General features: G+C 42.5%; 1 protein-coding gene across 1 annotated transcript in view; it reads left to right on the forward strand.

The window, feature by feature from the left end:
• The window catches only part of MELTF (melanotransferrin), a 153,422-nt gene that overhangs the window by 112,262 nt on the left and 22,050 nt on the right, over window positions 1-19,110 (forward strand). The window contains exons 6-12 of the mRNA XM_077290401.1: window positions 1,148-1,212; window positions 1,776-1,963; window positions 6,826-7,006; window positions 13,817-13,968; window positions 15,270-15,366; window positions 17,851-18,045; window positions 18,504-18,660. Of these exons, the coding sequence (XP_077146516.1) occupies window positions 1,148-1,212; window positions 1,776-1,963; window positions 6,826-7,006; window positions 13,817-13,968; window positions 15,270-15,366; window positions 17,851-18,045; window positions 18,504-18,660 (1,035 nt within the window). The remainder of the gene's footprint in view (window positions 1-1,147; window positions 1,213-1,775; window positions 1,964-6,825; window positions 7,007-13,816; window positions 13,969-15,269; window positions 15,367-17,850; window positions 18,046-18,503; window positions 18,661-19,110) is intronic.

The following is a 19,110-nucleotide window of genomic DNA, read 5'->3' on the forward strand; positions in this document are numbered from 1 at the left end:
TTACGTGAGGTCCCGGCTTGTGATTGGTCAGGGCGGCCATGTTGCCGGGACGCGGACCAATCACAGCAAGCCGTGACGAAATTACGTCACAGCTTGCTGTGATTGGTCCGCGTCCCGGCAACATGGCCGCCATTAACCAATCACAAGCCGTGACGTCACGGGAGGCTGGACATGCGCGTATTTTGAAAAGCGCGCGTGTCCAGCCTCCAGTGACGTCCCGGCTTGTGATTGGTTAATGGCGGCCATGTTACCGGGACGTCACTGGAGGCTGGACACGCGCGCTTTTCAAAATACGCGCATGTCCAGCCTCCCGTGACGTCACGGCTTGTGATTGGTTAATGGCGGCCATGTTGCCGGGACGTCACTGGAGGCTGGACACGCGCGCTTTTCAAAATACGCGCATGTCCAGCCTCCCGTGACGTCACGGCTTGTGATTGGTTAATGGCGGCCATGTTGCCGGGACGCGGACCAATCACAGCAAGCCGTGACGTAATTTCGTCACGGCTTGCTGTGATTGGTCCGCGTCCCGGCAACATGGCCGCCCTGACCAATCACAAGCCGGGACTTCACGTAACCAAGTAAAAGCGCGAAATTTAAACAAACAACGCTGCCGGTTCCCTCGCTGAGGTCCCGGCTGCGTCGGACAGGTGAGTATAGCGATATTTTTTATTTTAATTCTCTTTTTTACACATTATTACATTAATGTTGTTGCGATACCCGATACCCGATACCACAAAAGTATCGGATCTCGGTATCGGAAATTCCGATACAGCAAGTATCGGCCGATACCCGATACTTGCAGTATCGGAATGCTCAACACTAATGACGATACATGCCGACCTGGCGACAAAATAAAGTTCTGGACTTCTAGCTCCGACCAGCGATGGCACAGCGGGATCCAGATCGCTGCTGCGTGTCAAACACAAAGAGATCGCTATCCAGGACGCTGCAACGTCACGGATTGTTGTCGTTCTCTTTGCAAAGTTGCTGAGTGTGACGGTACCTTTATACCTGAAAAAGTGATTCACTGATTACATTGTTACCCATGGTAAACATTGTAGGTCAAAGTTCCACTTAACAAGAAAAAAGTGGACTGGAATATTTACCGAAGTTGATAGAATTCTGCTGATCTCATTTGCTTTTTCAGGTGTCTGGTGGATGAAGGGGATGTGGCTTTTGTAAAGCATAGCACCGTGCTGGACAATTCAGATGGTACGTATTTTTTAATTTCTGAGACTACAGAATATTAAATTTGCATCTAAAGGACACAGGTATGGTGGGCAGTCAATTAACAATGGTTTTCTTCTATAAAGAGGTTACTGGACAACTCAGTTTTAACCCCTTTCCAACATGTGCCATTACAGTACTAATCTAATCAGTCTAATCAGAGCTTATACTGTCACACTTAGGACGCCTCTTCCACAAGGGAAATTCATTTGTCTTGGTGTCAAATTATTTATACATTTCTGCCAGGAATAACAATGGAATGACACAGCACGAAATTCTAAAAAACATAGATTTTTTAACATTATGGTGAATACAAATATTTTCTAAAACTGACAAGTTAGATCCGCTTGATAACAGGTTTATTTGAAAATAATTGGCAATTAATGAAACAAATATGGCAGCTGTTCTGGAATACATTACTTCCATTTTAATAACTGAAGTATTTATTTGAATAGATAAAATTACAATATTTGTTTAGAAGCATATGTTGGATTTATAGAACTGTATTTATATATATGAATTAATGCTATGTTAATCATACAATTTAGGAAAAAATTCTGCTTCTTGGGCAAAGAATATCTTGTCCTCAGATTATCAGCTGCTGTGCCGGGATGGTTCTCGTGCAGATGTCACTGAATGGAAAAGGTGTAACCTCGCCAGGGTACCAGCTCATGCAGTTGTGGTCAGATCTGACGTGGATGGATCTCTCATTTACAAGATGCTACATGAAGGCCAGGTGGGTCAGGGGAGGGAACAGTGATTCTAATGGCGCATTTAGATGTAGTCATTTCGACCCACCAATGCATCTTAACTAGCGCCTTCAACTATAGAACAAATAATTTAGCGATCGTTTACCATTCTGATTACTCAGGCCAAAGAACAATAATGGGGACAGAACGATCCCTAATATGAATTTGTCCCAATAGATACAGCATCATATCATCAGCAGCACATCTCCCGTTTACACGCTGCAATGTGCTACCGTTAAGGGCTCATCCAGACCGTGTTTTCAATCCGAGTGCAATCTGACAGTACAGCGGGGTCACATATGAACCAATGTTATTCTATGGGACTGTGCACATGTCTAATTTTTCCTCAGACAGTGTTTGTCGGGGTAAAACATCCCAGCATGCTTGATTGCACCCAATGCTCGAATTGCACTCAGTCATGCAAGTCAATGAATCCATGGAAAAAATCGGACTGCACTCGTATGACATCTGAGTGACAGAATGGAGAAGATGGAGACATTTTTTCCCCACATCTTCTCTTCATCCGAGAAAATCGTCTCACACTATGCTCACACTGTGATCAATCTCTGATAAGCATAATCTGCCCGATTCTCTCAGATGTGGTAAAATACTATCTTATGACCCTAGTCTAACAATGATCTTTTTGTCAGTATGAATGACCTGATTACCTGACAAATCAGCATTTTACTAAGTTGTTAATTGTCATGATGTTTACACAAGCAGATATTTTGAAATAAATTCCCACAAACATTAATTCGAGGATTATCTACTTGTCTAAATGCACCATATGCTAAGCTTTTGACAAGTCAGTTTACTTAGATTGGGACATATTCACATGGCGTAAATCTCAGTCAATTGATAAATGTTTAGATGGATTGCAGAAAGAAAGAAAACTAACATTATACGAAAGTCGAAAAAAAATCCTTTAACATACCGAATATAATCAGAAAATCCTTTAATATGCCAAATATATAACATCAGATATAAGACACCAGTGATATATATCATGTACATCAGGGGTGCACACATTTTTTTGTCCAGGGCCACTTTGTCATACTGAACCAATTCCAATGGCAGCACTGAAAATTAAAGTATATACTGTACCATAAATGTTTGATAGGTGGAAATTCTACTTACAGGAGTCCTAACTCCCCAATCAGCACTCTATTGGTACATTCACACAAAGTTTTTTTTATGGATTTAGAAATAGATTCTGCACCGAAAATCATATAAAAATCCCTTTAAAAACTCTTTGAATAAGCTTACTATTGATTTTAATGAGAAAAAGCTCCTGCGGTGCTCATACAGCTGTTTTTTCACATTATTTTGCGCATTTACCATTAAAATCAATATGAATGAATTTGTTTCATATATTTTGTTGTAAAATCCACTTTTTTGTCAAAAAATGTGTGAATAATGAGGAAAAAGTAATCAACACACATTACTTGAGGATTTTTGCTTACTGCCTAACGTTTTATATCTCCAGTAGACTACAGTGGACAGAGTCACAGGCAGTGGTGTAGCTAGACCTGGACGCCCACCTGCATGTTTGTCAGATATATGGGTCCTTGTACCAAAAAAACAAAAAACAACAAGGATCCCTAAAATGTAACCTTTATTGATTATAAAAGCTAAAAAAAAAAAAAAAATTAAAAATCTAACTTACCCTGTCAGGTGTCCTAATTTCTGCTCCCTATCTGACAGCGGAGGTTGACACCCTAAGTTTCTGCGGTAGGCGCTCCTACTCCTCGACGGCTGGCCCTAATAGCCCTACTTACACCCTATACTCCCTAATTGAGACCTACTAGTTCCCAGAAAAAATGAAACAAATATAAAAAATCAAAAAAATACACAAATAAACTAGAAAAAAGCAAAAAATTAAACTCAGCAAAAAAACAAAATTATTTTTGTCATATTAGACAAAAAGGTCCCTAGTAGGGCGTAACAAAACACGATCATTGGATAACAATGCCAATATCTTGTCTAAATGAAAAATATCAGTGTCTCGTTTATCCAACAGATATATAAGCGGGCCACTTCATCTCGCACTACTCTATATAATCATGTGTGTCATGGGTTTTCAAATAATCAAAAGACACCCAAAAAGATATGATGTCCTTAATAGGACTACAGCCTATACAGACTATTTTTCATTTAGACAAGATATTGGCATTGTTATCCAATGATCGTGTTTTGTTACGCCCTACTAGGGACCTTTTTGTCTAATATGACAAAAATAATTTTGTTTTTTTGCTGAGTTTAATTTTTTGCTTTTTTCTAGTTTATTTGTGTATTTTTTTGATTTTTTATATTTGTTTCATTTTTTCTGGGAACTAGTAGGTCTCAATTAGGGAGTATAGGGTGTAAGTAGGGCTATTAGGGCCAGCCGTCGAGGAGTGGGGGCGCCTACCGCAGAAACTTAGGGTGTCAACCTCCGCTGTCAGGTAGGGAGCAGAAATTAGGACACCTGACAGGGTAAGTTAGATTTTTAAATTTTTTTGAGTATTTTTCTCGTAATATTATTGTCTCATATGCTGGAGCAAACTGTTTTTAGCTTTTATAATCAATAAAGGTTACATTTTAGGGATCCTTGTTGTTTTTTGGTTTTTTGGTTGTCTCTAGGATTCCACTAATATTCGTTTTGAGTGGTTTTTTTTATATGGGTCCTTGTAGCCTGTGAGAGCCTATAAAGACATGCGTGTTAGCCCTCCATATAATAATGCCCCAAGACATGGCTCCATGCTATAATAATTTCCCTAATACTGTCCCCTTTCTGTAATAATGTTCCCCATCCTGGGTCCCTTCCAGTAATAATGTCCCTATCCTAGGCCCCATCCTTTAACAATGTCCTCCATCCACAACCCCTTCCTGGTATAATGCTCTCATTCTTGCCCATTCCCTTCTTTACAAGCATATTTTAAAAGAAACAAATGATTATTCTTACTTTCACCCACTTCCACAACATGCTATGTTCTCCTCTATAGTCAGCGCAGAAACTGTCAGCTGACTTTGGTCTCCTGGCACAGGCAATAAGCCAATATTTGCTGTAGGCCATTGATTGGCAGCTTGTATTGCAGTGCAAGGAGCCGGATGGTCGCAATACATTTCAGTTGAATATACGTCTTAGGGTCCACGTTCAGGTGAAATTGGTGCTGGCGTTGGCGGGCCTCTCTCACAATGGGCCGATCACAGTAGCACCCATTGGTCTTGTTCACAGGCACAGAAGGTGACCTATCTAATTCACATACTCTATTCTACAGTGTCAAACTAGTTAAGAGATGCCATTCTGCTGATGTATGAGGCACCCAGAGATGTCTATACAGGGCACCATTAGTACTTGCCAGTCCCTGCTTGTCAGCTGCTTGCCATTACTCTTTTGTGTGTGGCTACTCACACATGGTTAACTGGTCAAACAAGCATTTTTGTTCAAGCATTTCTATCAGCAGTTTGTGCACCTCTGAAATAAATGAAATTGTATGGGACTATGTGAATATCTGACACCCTTTTATTAGTGATGAGCGAACGTGCTCGGATAAAGTGTTATCTGAGCATACTTGGGTGCTAACCGACTGACTTCGGCGTGCTCAGAAAATATGTTCAAGTCCCCGCACCTGCATGTCTCGCGGCTGTCCTGCAGTTTAGCAATGACCTTTTGTGGCTTAGCCTCCTTGTGGATTGTGTCAGTGACTGCCTTCTGGACATCTGTCAAGTCAGCAGTCTTCCCCATGATTGTAGAGCCTACTGAAACAGACTAATGGACCTTTTTAAAAGCTTAGGAAGCCTTTGCAGGTGTTTTTTATTAATTATTCTAATTTACTGAGATAATGACTTTTGGATTTTCATTGGCTGTAAGCTATAATCATCAACATTAACAGAAATAAACACTTGAAATAGATCACTCTGTTTGTAATGACTATATAATATATGAGTTTCACTTTTTGTATTGATGAAATGAAATAAATGAACTCTTTGAAGATATCCCAATTTAGTGAGAAGCACTTGTAGATCTGCTACACCTTGGCTTCTAAACCTTCTTCCTTTGGTGCCTCATCACATAAACAAAGATGATGCTTGAGAGGCACTAAAAGGTATATAAAAAAAAAAAGCCGAAACAAAAAGCAACTTAATTCAGATTTTCTTTGTTTTCCTGAACTCTAATGTAAAAATAAGTACAAAGTACATGAACTATTGTGTGACACTAGAGGTTTCTGCTGCCAGAGAAGCTACAGTGAAGTGAATAAGTATTCCTGTGGACACTGCCTCCCCACAGATTAGGGAGAGCCTTGCAGTTGGAGAAGCTCCTTGCTAGAGTGGGCCTGTTTACAGCTTTCTCTTTTCTGTGTAATGGAGAAAAGTCTCGAGCAGTGGACCTTCCGTCTGATGTCTAAGTAGAAGTGTCTTGCCAAATGTTTTCAGTGCTGTAAATAGAAAATAAATATTAGACTCCATGAAAAATGACCAGTGTAGATAGTGACCTCATAGATATTTAATATATGCTTCGTAAAACATCTTTGAACGCAGGCTAGATCGATGGAAACTTAGATAGCATCCCTTAGGAATACGCAGAAGAGCAGAACAAGCAAGTTATTAGAGATAGACCTTTGTTCTCCAAAGGTTACTGGATAGTGCATGCCATTTTCTGCTTTTACATAATTGCATTTCTTCTGGATGGTATTGATCTCAGATTGGCCTACGGAGGTTTTTTCTTCATTATGAAACTTCATAGTCTTGTACTCACCAGCATTCAATGACATGTAATAAGTCATTATAGGTACCCAATGGGATACGTAAACTTAGATACCAGCTTCCTATGTTTTGTAATATAACATTTAATTTTCTTCTGTTTTAGCAAAAGTACAACAGTCCCAGCTCCAGCTTCCAAATGTTCGACTCTACCGCTTACAATGCCAGCAACTTACTGTTCAGAGATGCCACGACAGAACTACGGATGATCTCTAACCAGACCTATCACTCCTGGCTCGGAGATGAGTTTCTTCAAGCAATGACAGGAATAGACTGTGACTCTGACAGTAAGGAAAATGTCATTTATATTTCATGGTAGCCCAAAGTCTACCACTTTATTTCAGAGATAGTAAAGGGATATTTTATGGCTTGGACTGTTTTTTTTTCTTATTTTAAAGATGCAGCTACTGAAATATGTTGTTGTTATTCTATGTGGGTATTGCAGCTGTGACCTTAATGGAGGCTTTCTTGGTAGGGCACTGATTGTGACTGGCAAGTGTGCATCCTTATAAGTATTATTATTATTATTATTATTTATTGTTATAGCGCCATTTATTCCATGGCGCTTTACATGTGAGGAGGGGTATACATAATAAAAACAAGTACAATTATCTTAAACAATACAAGTCACAACTAGTGTTGAGCATTCCGATACCGCAAGTATCGGGTATCGGCCGATACTTGCGGGTATCGGAATTCCGATACCGAGATCCGATACTTTTGTGGTATCGGGTATCGGTATCGAAACAACATTAATGTGTAAAATAAAGAATTAAAATAAAAAATATTGCTATACTCACCTCTCCGACGCAGCCTGGACCTCACCGAGGGAACCAGCAGCGTTCTTTGCTTAAAATGCGCGCGTTTACTTCCTTCCGTGACGTCACGGCTTGTGATTGGTCGCGTGCCGCCCATGTGGCCGCGACGCGACCAATCACAGCAAGCCGTGACGTAATTTTCAGGTCCTCAATGCCTAATTCTAGGCATTCAGGATTTTAAAATTACGTTCCGGCTTGTGATTGGTCGCGTCGCGGTCACATGGGCGACGCGACCAATCACAAGCCGTGACGTCACGGGAGGCAGGAAACGCACGCATTTTAAAATTACGTCACGGCTTGTGATTGGTTGCGTGCCGCCCATGTGACCGCGACGCGACCAATCACAGCAAGCCGTGACGTAATTTCAGGTCCTGTATGCCTAATTCTGCATTCAGGACCTGAAATTACGTCACGGCTTGCTGTGATTGGTCGCGTCGCGGTCACATGGGCGGCACGCAACCAATCACAAGCCGTGACGTAATTTTAAAATGCGCGCGTTTCCTGCCTCCCGTGACGTCACGGCTTGTGATTGGTCGCGTCGCCCATGTGACCCCGACGCGACCAATCACAAGCCGGAACGTAATTTTAAAATCCTGAATGCCTAGAATTAGGCATTGAGGACCTGAAAATTACGTCACGGCTTGCTGTGATTGGTCGCGTCGCGGCCACATGGGCGGCACGCGACCAATCACAAGCCGTGACATCACGGAAGGAAGTAAACGTGCGCATTTTAAGCAAAGAACGCTGCCGGTTCCCTCGGTGAGGTCCAGGCTGCGTCGGAGAGGTGAGTATAGCAATATTTTTTATTTTAATTCTTTATTTTACACATTAATATGGATCCCAGGGCCTGAAGGAGAGTTTCCTCTCCTTCAGACCCTGGGAACCATCAGGGATACCGTCCGATACTTGAGTCCCATTGACTTGTATTGGTATCGGGTATCGGTATCGGATTAGATCCGATACTTTGCCGGTATCGGCCGATACTTTCCGATACCGATACTTTCAAGTATCGGACGGTATCGCTCAACACTAGTCACAACTGGTACAGGAGGAGAGAGGACCCTGCCCGCGAGGGCTCACAATCTACAAGGGATGGGTGAGAATACAGTAGGTGAGGATAGAGCTGGTCATGCAGCGGTTTGGTCGATCGGTGGTTACTGCAGGTTGTAGGCTTGTCGGAAGAGGTGGGTCTTCAGGTTCTTTTTGAAGGTTTCGATGGTAGGCGAGAGTCTGATGTGTTGTGGTAGAGGGTTCCAGAGTAGGGGTGATACGCGAGAGAAATCTTGTATACGATTGTGGGAAGAGGAGATAAGAGGGGAGCAGAGAAGGAGATCTTGTGAGGATCGGAGGTTGCGTGTAGGTAAGTACCGGGAGACGAGGTCACAGATGTATGGAGGAGACAGGTTGTGGATGGCTTTGTATGTCATGGTTAGGGTTTTGTACTGGAGTCTCTGGGCAATGGGGAGCCAGTGAAGGGATTGACAGAGGGGAGAGGCGGGGGAATAGCGGGGGGACAGGTGGATTAGTCGGGCAGCAGAGTTTAGAATAGATTGGAGGGGTGCGAGAATGTTAGAGGGGAGGCCACAGAGCAGGAGGTTGCAGTAGTCAAGGCGAGAGATGATGAGGGCATGGACTAGTGTTTTTGCAGATTCTTGGTTGAGGAATGAACGGATTCGTGAAATATTTTTGAGTTGAAGTCGGCAGGAAGTGGAAAGGGCTTGGATATGTGGTTTGAAGGAGAGATCAGCGTCAAGGATTACCCCGAGGCAGCGAGCTTGTGGGACTGGGGAGAGTGGGCAGCCATTTACTGTAATGGTTAGGTTCGTTGGGGGGGTCGCGTGAGATGGGGGAAAGATGATGAATTCTGTTTTGTCCATGTTAAGTTTCAGAAATCTAGCGGAGAAGAAGGATGAAATAGTGGACAGACATTGAGGGATTCTGGTTAGTAGGGAGGTGATATCTGGTCCAGAGATGTAGATCTGTGTGTCATCAGCATAGAGGTGATACTGAAAGCCATGAGATTCTATGAGCTGTCCCAGGCCAAAGGTGTAACTGGAGAAGAGCAGGGGCCCAAGGACTGAACCTTGTGGGACTCCGACAGATAGGGGGCGAGGTGAGGAGGTGGTGTGTGAGTGGGAGACGCTGAATGTCCGGTCTGTTAGGTATGATGAGATCCAGGATAGGGCCAAGTCTGTGATGCCAAGGGATGAGAGGGTCTGTAATAATAGGGAATGGTCCACTGTGTCAAAGGCAGCAGACAGGTCGAGGAGGAGGAGAACAGAGTAGTGTCGCTTGCTCTTGGCGGTTAAGAGGTCGTTGGTGACCTTAGTTAGGGCAGTTTCAGTGGAATGGTGTGACCGGAAGCCAGATTGTAAGCGGTCAAAGAGGGAGCAAGAAGAGAGATGGGAGGACAGTTTAAGGTAGACGTGTTGTTCCAGTAGTTTGGAGGCATAAGGGAGAAGTGATATAGGGCGATAGCTAGATACAGAGGATGGGTCAAGAGAGGGCTTTTTGAGGATAGGTGTGATGGAGGTATGTTTAAAGCTTGAGGGGAAAACACCAGTTGTTAGTGATAGGTTGAAGAGATGGGTTAGGGTTGGGATGAAGACTGTGGTGAGGTTTGGGATGAGGTGGGATGGGAGCCGGTCAAGTGCACAGGTGGTGAGATGCGATCTTGAGAGTAGAGTGGAGAGTTGAACTTCTGTAATGGTGGAGAAGTTGGTTTTGGAGGTGGAGGGCAGGGAAGTTGGGAGGAAGGGCTCTGCGGCTTGTTGACCAAAACTTTCTCTGATGCTATCAATCTTCTGCTTGAAGAATGAGGCAAAGTCTTCAGCGGAGATAAGTGGGGAGGGAGGAGGTGCTGGGGGACGGAGGAGAGAATTGAAGGTGTTGAATAACTGTTTAGGGTTGTGAGACAGGGAGGATATCAGAGATGAGAAGTAGGTTTGTTTAGCTGTGGCGAGTGTGGTCTTGAAAGTAGTGAGGGACTGTTTGAATGCGATGAAGTGGTCGTTGGTGTGGGATCTTTTCCATCTGCGCTCAGCAGCCCTGGAAGCTTGCCTCAGTTCTTTGGTCAGGTTGGTGTGCCAGGGCTGTCTGTTGATTTTGCGAGCTTTGGTATGTGTAAGTGGGGCAGCAGATTCCAAAGCTACAGCTATTGTGGTGTTATATAGAGCGGCAGCGTCATCCGCATTGTGTATGGAACTTATGTCTGTGAGAGGGAGGAGGGATTCAGAGAATGAATGTAGGTCAAGATATTTAAGATTTCTGCGAGGGTGTGAAAGTTTGTGGGGTGGGGATTGTAGACATGGAGTGGAGAGAGATGAGAATGTGAGAAGGTTGTGGTCAGAGAGAGGAAGAGGTGAGTTAGAGAGGTTAGATAGGGAGCAGAGGCGGGTGAAGATGAGGTCCAGTGTGTGACCATCTTTGTGAGTGGCTGCAGAAGACCATTGAGTGAGGCCAAAGGAGGAAGTGAGAGATAGAAGTTTAGTGGCAGCTGAGAGGGAAGTGTCAATGGGGATGTTGAAATCGCCCATGATGATAGTGGGGATGTCCGCAGAAAGGAAATGAAGTAGCCAGGTGGTGAAGTGGTCAAAGAAGGTGGTGGCTGGCCCTGGGGGGCGGTAAATGGCAGCCAGTTGGAGGATGGAGGGGGAGTAGATGCGCACAGAGTGCACCTCAAAGGAAGAGAGGGTAACAGAGGGTGGCAGTGGGATTGGGGTGAAGGAGCAGTTATCTGACAGGAGAAAACCAACTCCTCCGCTATGCTTGCTGCTGGGGCGGGGTGTGTGAGAAAGGTGGAAGCCACCGTAAGAGAGTGCAGCAGGGGAGGCTGTGTCAGAAGGGGTGAGCCAGGTTTCGGTGATGGCGAGGAAGGAAAGTTTGGTAGTAACAAAGAGATCATGGATGTAGGGAAGCTTGTTACAGACAGAGCGAGCGTTCCACAGAGCTCCTGTTAGTGGGACTGGGGAAGCGGGGGCTGGGTGAATGGGTATAAGGTTAGAGAGGTTACGGAAGTTTGTGATGGAGCGTGGATGGGAGGTAGAAATGACTGTGGGAATATGGTGAGGAGGACCAGGATTTGGAGAGATCTCACCAGCAGTGAGAAGGAGCAGAGATAGTGTTAGCAGGTGGGAGTAGGAGAGGGCATGAGGGGGCCGCCTGTGCTTTGAGACAGAGGATTGTATGTTAAGGAACAGTTCTGAGGAGGAGGTGAGATGGATGGGGAGGATTGAAGAGGAAATGAACAGTTCCTTACTTGGTGTGGGGATTGGGGGAGGTAGCAGAAAGTGAATGATTATAGGGGTAAAAGTGACAACAAACAGAAACATTGTTTGCAGTGACTGGCCAGTTACCTTCAGTTCCCTTCAGGTTCAATTCAGGTTTTAATTCTAATGTAATCCACACTTTTAGAACACACTTCTAGAAATCACACTGCAGACTAAAGTCATGCAGTGTATGTATCAGTGAGTGTGTGCATGTATGTGCCTATGGTGATAGTAAATTAATTGTATGGGCATGATTAGGTTAGAAAACAGGTTTTAAAATATTGACTATTTACTTATTTTACTCATTTATAAAGCGCTATTAATTCACACATCGCTTTACAGACATCATCATCACTGTCACCATTGGGGCTCGCAATCTAATTTCCATATTAGCATGTGTTTGAAATCTGGGAGGAAACTGGAGAACCTAAAGGAAACCCACCCAAACACGGGGAGGACATACAGATGTGGGATTTGTACCTAGGACCCTAATAAATTATAAATTTGAGTAATTTTTCAAACTTGGTTCAGAATTCTGTTCACAATTATTAATCTTGCATCTCCGAACAGTCCCCTACTGTCAAATACACTGGCACTTGTGGCAAGAAGGAAGAATGGCTTGTACCTATATGGCTATGTGCACAGTGGCGTAACTAGAGTCCTACGGGCCCCGATGCAAAATTTGGACTTAGGCCCACAACCAGTCTGTTGGTCAGATGTATGGGCCCTGTAATAATGTCCTTCGTCCTGTCCCATATCCTGTAATAATGTCCTTCGTCCTGGCCCCTATCCTGTAATAATGTTTTCCTCGTAGGCCCTTATCCTGTATTAATGTCCTCCATCCTGGCAAGGATGCATTTTCAGAAGAATACGACACTGGTGTTGGCAGGCCACCTGACTTCATGGGCCCAATTGGGGTCACAAACTCTGCGACCACGATTGGTATGCTCCTGTATGTGCATATGGAATTTACTTGAGGCTTTCAAAGACAACGGATTTTCAAGTGAAAACTGCTTCAGGAAATGCTGCTTCTTTGAAGAGATTTTGAAGGAGTTCTTATATCATGAGGTTATATCCTGAGGGTATGTGCCTGGAACCCGCCTTAAAAAGTGCCATGAAGCGGGTGCAAAAAATAAAGATAATGCACGGCAATGTATAAACAACATCTTGTGCTACATCTTGTAACTGCTTCAAGACTCAAAAACCCTGAAGTGGTGAAAAGATAACTAAAACGCTGCCGATGGAGCCACAACAAAGTGAAGAAAAAACTGCCAGTGAAATTGCTCCAGAATAGCATGCCAAACGTTTAAAAGACATGAGCTGACCATTCTTCAGGCATTTTCTGCTGAGAAGATGCTCCATACCTTACAATAGAAGTAGAAATAGGAAAACACCCTGGCTTTTTTGGAGTGTTTTGTTGGCATTTTTGCTTCAACAAACACTAGAGTTTTTTGTCATTTTTTAAAGGATTTAAACAAATGTCTGCAAAATGGCAGGAAAAAAATGTCAAAGAATACTGTTTAAAACACAAAAAAAAAAACTGGTGGAAAAAAGTTGAAAAAGCACTCGGAATCAACCAAAATGCTGAAAAATTACACTTTAGGCTTTCAAAACTCTAGAGAAAAGGAGCAAATTCTGAAGTGATTCCTGCTTAAAAACTGGATGTTTTTGACGGCCAGAAATAGATGCATTGTGAACATACCTTAGGAGTGAATTGTGGCTAGCATTGGTATGTAGGCACTGGGGCTGACAAATAGGTAGGTTCTTTGAATAACATTTCTGTTGTTCGGACGCCGTGACGTGATTTTTATGGTGATACTGTGGGTACTACAATTGAAGTACTGCAAGGAAATGCATTATGCCAAGTTTGCACTTGGCGCAAAGAATACATTATAACTATGAAAAATCATCAGAAATATCAGTCTTTCATGATGTAAAAGAACCGATTAATGCTAAAAATCATCCACCAATATGTGATCTGCCATTTTTTTAATGTACTTATATATTTAAGAGCTACCAAAATCTTTCCGCTGGTGTACCATTAACATAGAAGAAGTCTGGAAATGTGCAGAAATGGCCACGGCATTTACAAACAAGACGTTGTATCCATCAATTCAGTGTGTGTCTGCAGCAAGTCATGAAGATTGCATGAGAATGATCCAGGTTAGCATCTCATGTATATTAAATCCTGGGCCACATAGAACAAGGGCAACTTATTATTAGTGCATTTTCTAACAGTATATACTGCAGCATGATGATGCAGACAAGCATATACTATTGGGGTTGTCCCGTTAGGTAAACCATTGTCCTTATGCTCTTCGAAAAAGATAAAGTCTCTATTGAATGGAGTTAGAACTATATAGTAGGCATTTTTATTATATAGTGCAGTTTTAGGCTACGTTGATTCCCAAGTCAGATAGACTGCTATTTTCCTTCTGAATTTTACAGTCAGAAAATCTGCAGAAAATTTAGCAGCAACTCTTATCCACGCAATGCCGAAATTGATCCGCTGTCTGGATGTTAAACCAATGTCCTTGTCAATTTATGCTACAAAATTTTCCCTCTAGTCTCACCATTTGCAATTCAGTGGGTTAAGCTTGTGGTAAATCTGCATCAAAATCCATGTCATATAACAGATGCAAAAACAGAAGCCAAAATATACATATGTGTGAACATCCCCAAAGACTGGGTTCATATATTGCAACTGTTGTGCATTTTTTACCACAATTTTACAAAGTTGTATTTTTTTCCCCAATTTTTGAAGACTACTTGACACATGACAGCATCAATGTGCATATTTAGCCTTAGGACGGGTTCGCACGGCCGACAGTTCTCTCATGTGAGAGAATCGGGCCGATTATGCTAATGATACTTGGCTCAAACTCTGTCAAAATGTGAGCCAATTGTCATCTGAGTGTGATCTGATCTCTCACATGAGAGTATCGCAGCACAGGTGCGGAGAAGATGGATAACTTAATTTCTCCATCTTGTCCATTGTCTGAGTCCACGGTGTCGGACTGCACTTGGATAACATCTGAGAGCAGTCCAATGTTTCACATGCACCCATAGACAGATTTACATGGGAGCTTGTGATCCATCGGATGCTCTAGCAGCATGCTGTGATTATTTTCTCATGCTGAATCGGCATAAGGAAAAAAAATCGCAAATCTGCACTGACCGATAGTATAACATTGGGCGGAGTGCTATCTGATATATCATCAGAGCGTGTTATACACTCGTGTGAGCGATCCCTTATACAATGTCAGTTTTCTGGGAGCAGAATTAGAAAAATTGTTTGCAGTCACCTTGGGAGAAACAATAAGAGTAATTAAAAGCATCTAGCGACAAAGTTATAATTCCTATGTGAACTTTTATCTCTCCATTACTACTCTAATTTCCCCTCATCAATAAGTTAATAACTACTGATGGAATAATAACTATTGCTCTCTGCTTTATCCATTCAGCAAAAAGATGCTGATGCAGTGACACTGGATGGAGGAGACATTTACACAGCTGGGAAAACATATGGGCTGGTGCCAGCAGCTGCAGAGAGTTATTCTGGTAAGCCTCAGATACAATCAGAATGTACAGATGGATATTTTAGGCTCCATCTCTTGTCTGTATAGAGTGGATTCATTTGTAACCATGAATATTAAATACAAATGCATTCAGTGAATATAGTATATACATTACAGTTGTCTAGTCTTAGCTTTACTTGGAATCATATTGGAGACTAAACCTGAACTGAATGGATATTACTCATGAGTAAAAGCTGCGTACATGGAGCATGTATGGAGTCCCTGACTCCATGTCCATGCTGTATTACACATGGATATTCTCTTCTAGCTGCTATGCTACAGTGTCACATGGAGCGTGCCATGGAAAAACCTTTCTTCATGAAATAGGAGACGGTGTAATATTGCACCAAGTGCAGATTTGTGAAATATGAGCTAACTAAACGGGGGTATCTCACAATTATGCTGCATTTTGATGCATATAGCTGGTGCCATGGCATCATGCATGAAATTTGGAAATTTTATCTTTCACATCAGAATATTTGATGTCACTGGTCAGAGCCGGCGCCACTACCCGGAGCACCCTGGCAAGTGCTGGGGCCCTGGACAAAGAGGTAGGCGGGTTCACTCACTTTTGGCATTGGCGTGTTGTGTCCTCCCGGGCCCAACGGGCAAGAGACCCGATGACGTCAGCAAATACTTCAGCTGGATGTGCGCCCTCAGGCGCACATTCAGCTGAAGTGTATTGCCGCTCACAGATCCGTGTGCGGCAATACATGCTGCCACTCAATCAAAGCAGGTAACATCAACGTGCATGTGACTGGGTGTGTATGGCAGTCATGCACTCCCACCAGCTTCAGAAGAGGACACCGTGTGGTGGGGGAGTGGATGGGAGGTGAGTACTTTAAAAAAAATAATAAAGTGAATACATGATGTTTATACTACTACATGGATGACTATGAGCTGTGCATTACACTACAATGATGGCTTTGGACCGAGCATTATACTACATGGATGAATATGGTCTGTGCATCATGCTACATGGATGACTATGAGCTGTGCACTATATATGGAGGTGCATTATACTGTATGATGGAATATGGAGGACTATGGGGGCACATTATATTATATGGAGGACTATGGGATGCATTATTCTATATGTATGGTATAGTATAATTTACAATAGATATCACTCATGTAATGTAAGAAGTAAGTGAAAACTTTGGCATTGTATATACTTATATTTCTCTGCCATATCTGTGCATTATGAATTGTGGTATGTGTTAAAGGGGCCCACTGAGACTCTTTTGTACTGCAAACAGTAAAGTGGGCCCTTCATTGCCTTCCATGCAGTATAATGGCCCCATATAGTCCTGCATGCAGTATAATGAACCCCACATAGTCCTACATACAATATAATGGGCCCTCCATTGCCTTCCATGCAGTATAATGACCCATATAGTCCTGCATGCAGTATAATGGGCCCTGCATTGCTTTCCATGCGCTATAATGGCCCCATATAGTCCTGCATGCAGTATAATGGACCACACATAGACCTCCATACAGTAAAATGGGCCCTCCATTGCCTTCCATGCAGTATAATGACCCCATATAGTCCTCCATACAGTATAATGGGCCTCACATACTCTTCCTTACAATAAAATAGGTCCTCCATTGCCTTCTAAACAGTATAATGGCCTCACATAGTCCTCTATACAGTATAATGGGTTCTGCATTGCCTTCTATACAGTATAATAGTCCCACATAGTCCTCCATACAGTATAAAATGGCCCCACATTTAAAATAAATGACTCGCCTCTCCCTGGTATCCTGCTGCTGTGGTCTCGCTAGTGATTGATCTGAACTGCTGGTCACAGCGGGTGCATTGTAGTGATATATTCATGCCCGCTGAGCTGAGACATCATACACAGAAGGAGAATGATGGAGGTGGGCTCCCTCTTTCATCATTGCTATCAATTGTATCCGCATGCTGATACAGTGGAAAGTGCGATGCCGGGCGGGTGGCCTGCCCCGCCCGGAATCATGGGCCGAATGCACTCACCCTGCAGGACAGATTTGGCCCACAGGTCATAGTTAGAGATGTGTAGTCTAGGGATTCAATTTTGCTTGTTGTTCAAGGTCTTGTTATCTATAAATCGTGTTTTGCTAATATAGAGTTACAACAGTGTGTCCATGGTTTCAGGAAGTGACATCTATTATGATCCTAAGTTTTATTCTGGAGATATATTAGTTATATAACATATATAATATGCAATATAAGAATGCAAATTTATTATCTGTAAGCTCCAGATTGTCTAATACTTGTGACACTTTTTCTCACTAACGAATAGTTATAAGTGGCTTGAAAAATAATTCTAAGTACGGTATATTATGGGCATTTCCAGCAGCACCGTTATGACCAAAAAGATTATTGTTACATGTGAACAGGCCTTAAGAGGACACAGAATATAATATTGCTTGGCTTTTAAAACCAACCTGATCTTGCTTTCTATCACCTTTATCCGCTTAGAGGAGGACACGTCTGACAACTACTATGCAGTGGCTGTGGTTAAGAAAAACTCCCAGGATTCCTTTACTTTTCACGAACTAAAGGGCAGAAAGTCCTGTCATACAGGATATATGCGATCAGCGGGATGGAATATCCCAATAGGTCTTCTGACTAGAAAGCGTATGATCAGACCAGAAGGCTGTAAAATTGCCAAAGGTGGGTGCACGAGGAAACTCCAATGTGTCATTTTAGGAATCTACAGCATCATGTCTATCTCTGGTAGTGAACATGTTCTATAATATGCCTTCCACACTATGGAGAGCACGATGAGCCATCAGCATCTGCCATATACCTCCTGTGCCCCTCCGCCCTATGGAACAAGAAAAGATGGGCCAAACAATGCAAAAACAGCTGATCCTCTTTTGTTCTTTGAATAGATACGAATTTTAGTTTATCCCACTCAAAATGACGAAATTTACTGACAAAATAGTAATGTCTATGGGCAGCACATAGCTCCCTGCACATGAGTTGCAAATCTGATTGATGCAGTCAATGCACGGCAGCTTTCAGTGAGTCTCAGGATTTCTTTCTACAGTTCTTAGCTATCACAATTAATATATCACACATGACTAATAATTAATAGTAAACTCTCTTTTCTTCCCCTTTTAACAAAGCTGTTAGTGAGTTTTTTTCTGAAAGTTGTGTGCCAGGGGCAATCGGAAAAGGGTTTCCATCCGAACTGTGCAATCTCTGCAATGGCAATGGACTTGGGAGCAACAAATGTGAAAACAACATCAATGAACAATACTATGGATATTCAGGGGCTTTTAGGTAAAAATAAATCTATCATCTGTCTATCTATCTATCTATCTTTTTATGAAGAAAAGTAATTCATTTTTGCTCTGGAGTTAAAATTAAAAAATGAAATCTGCTTTACTGCATGCTAAGATGTTGCTTTGACAGCTTATTAGTGATGAGGTATCATATTCTGGAGCATTGCTGGAAGCTAGGACACTGTAGTCACACATAAAAATACACTTAACAGACCTTACAAATGAATAAGATAAAATGTAGATTAACCCAAAATAAATCTGGAAAATATATTCACCTTATTGCTTTTCTAATGAGGTCGCCTAGTACTTTAAAAAAAAAAATATAGAATTATAAGATATAGCAGCAGTTATTGTCATGCAATTATGCATGGCTCTGTCAAAATCTGTAGAACAATTCTCCCTTCACCACTCTGCACAGCTTATGAACATCACAGTCTTCTAGGGTATC

The sequence above is a fragment of the Ranitomeya variabilis genome, chromosome 2 (assembly GCF_051348905.1).
Source record: "Ranitomeya variabilis isolate aRanVar5 chromosome 2, aRanVar5.hap1, whole genome shotgun sequence".
NCBI lineage: Eukaryota > Metazoa > Chordata > Amphibia > Anura > Dendrobatidae > Ranitomeya > Ranitomeya variabilis.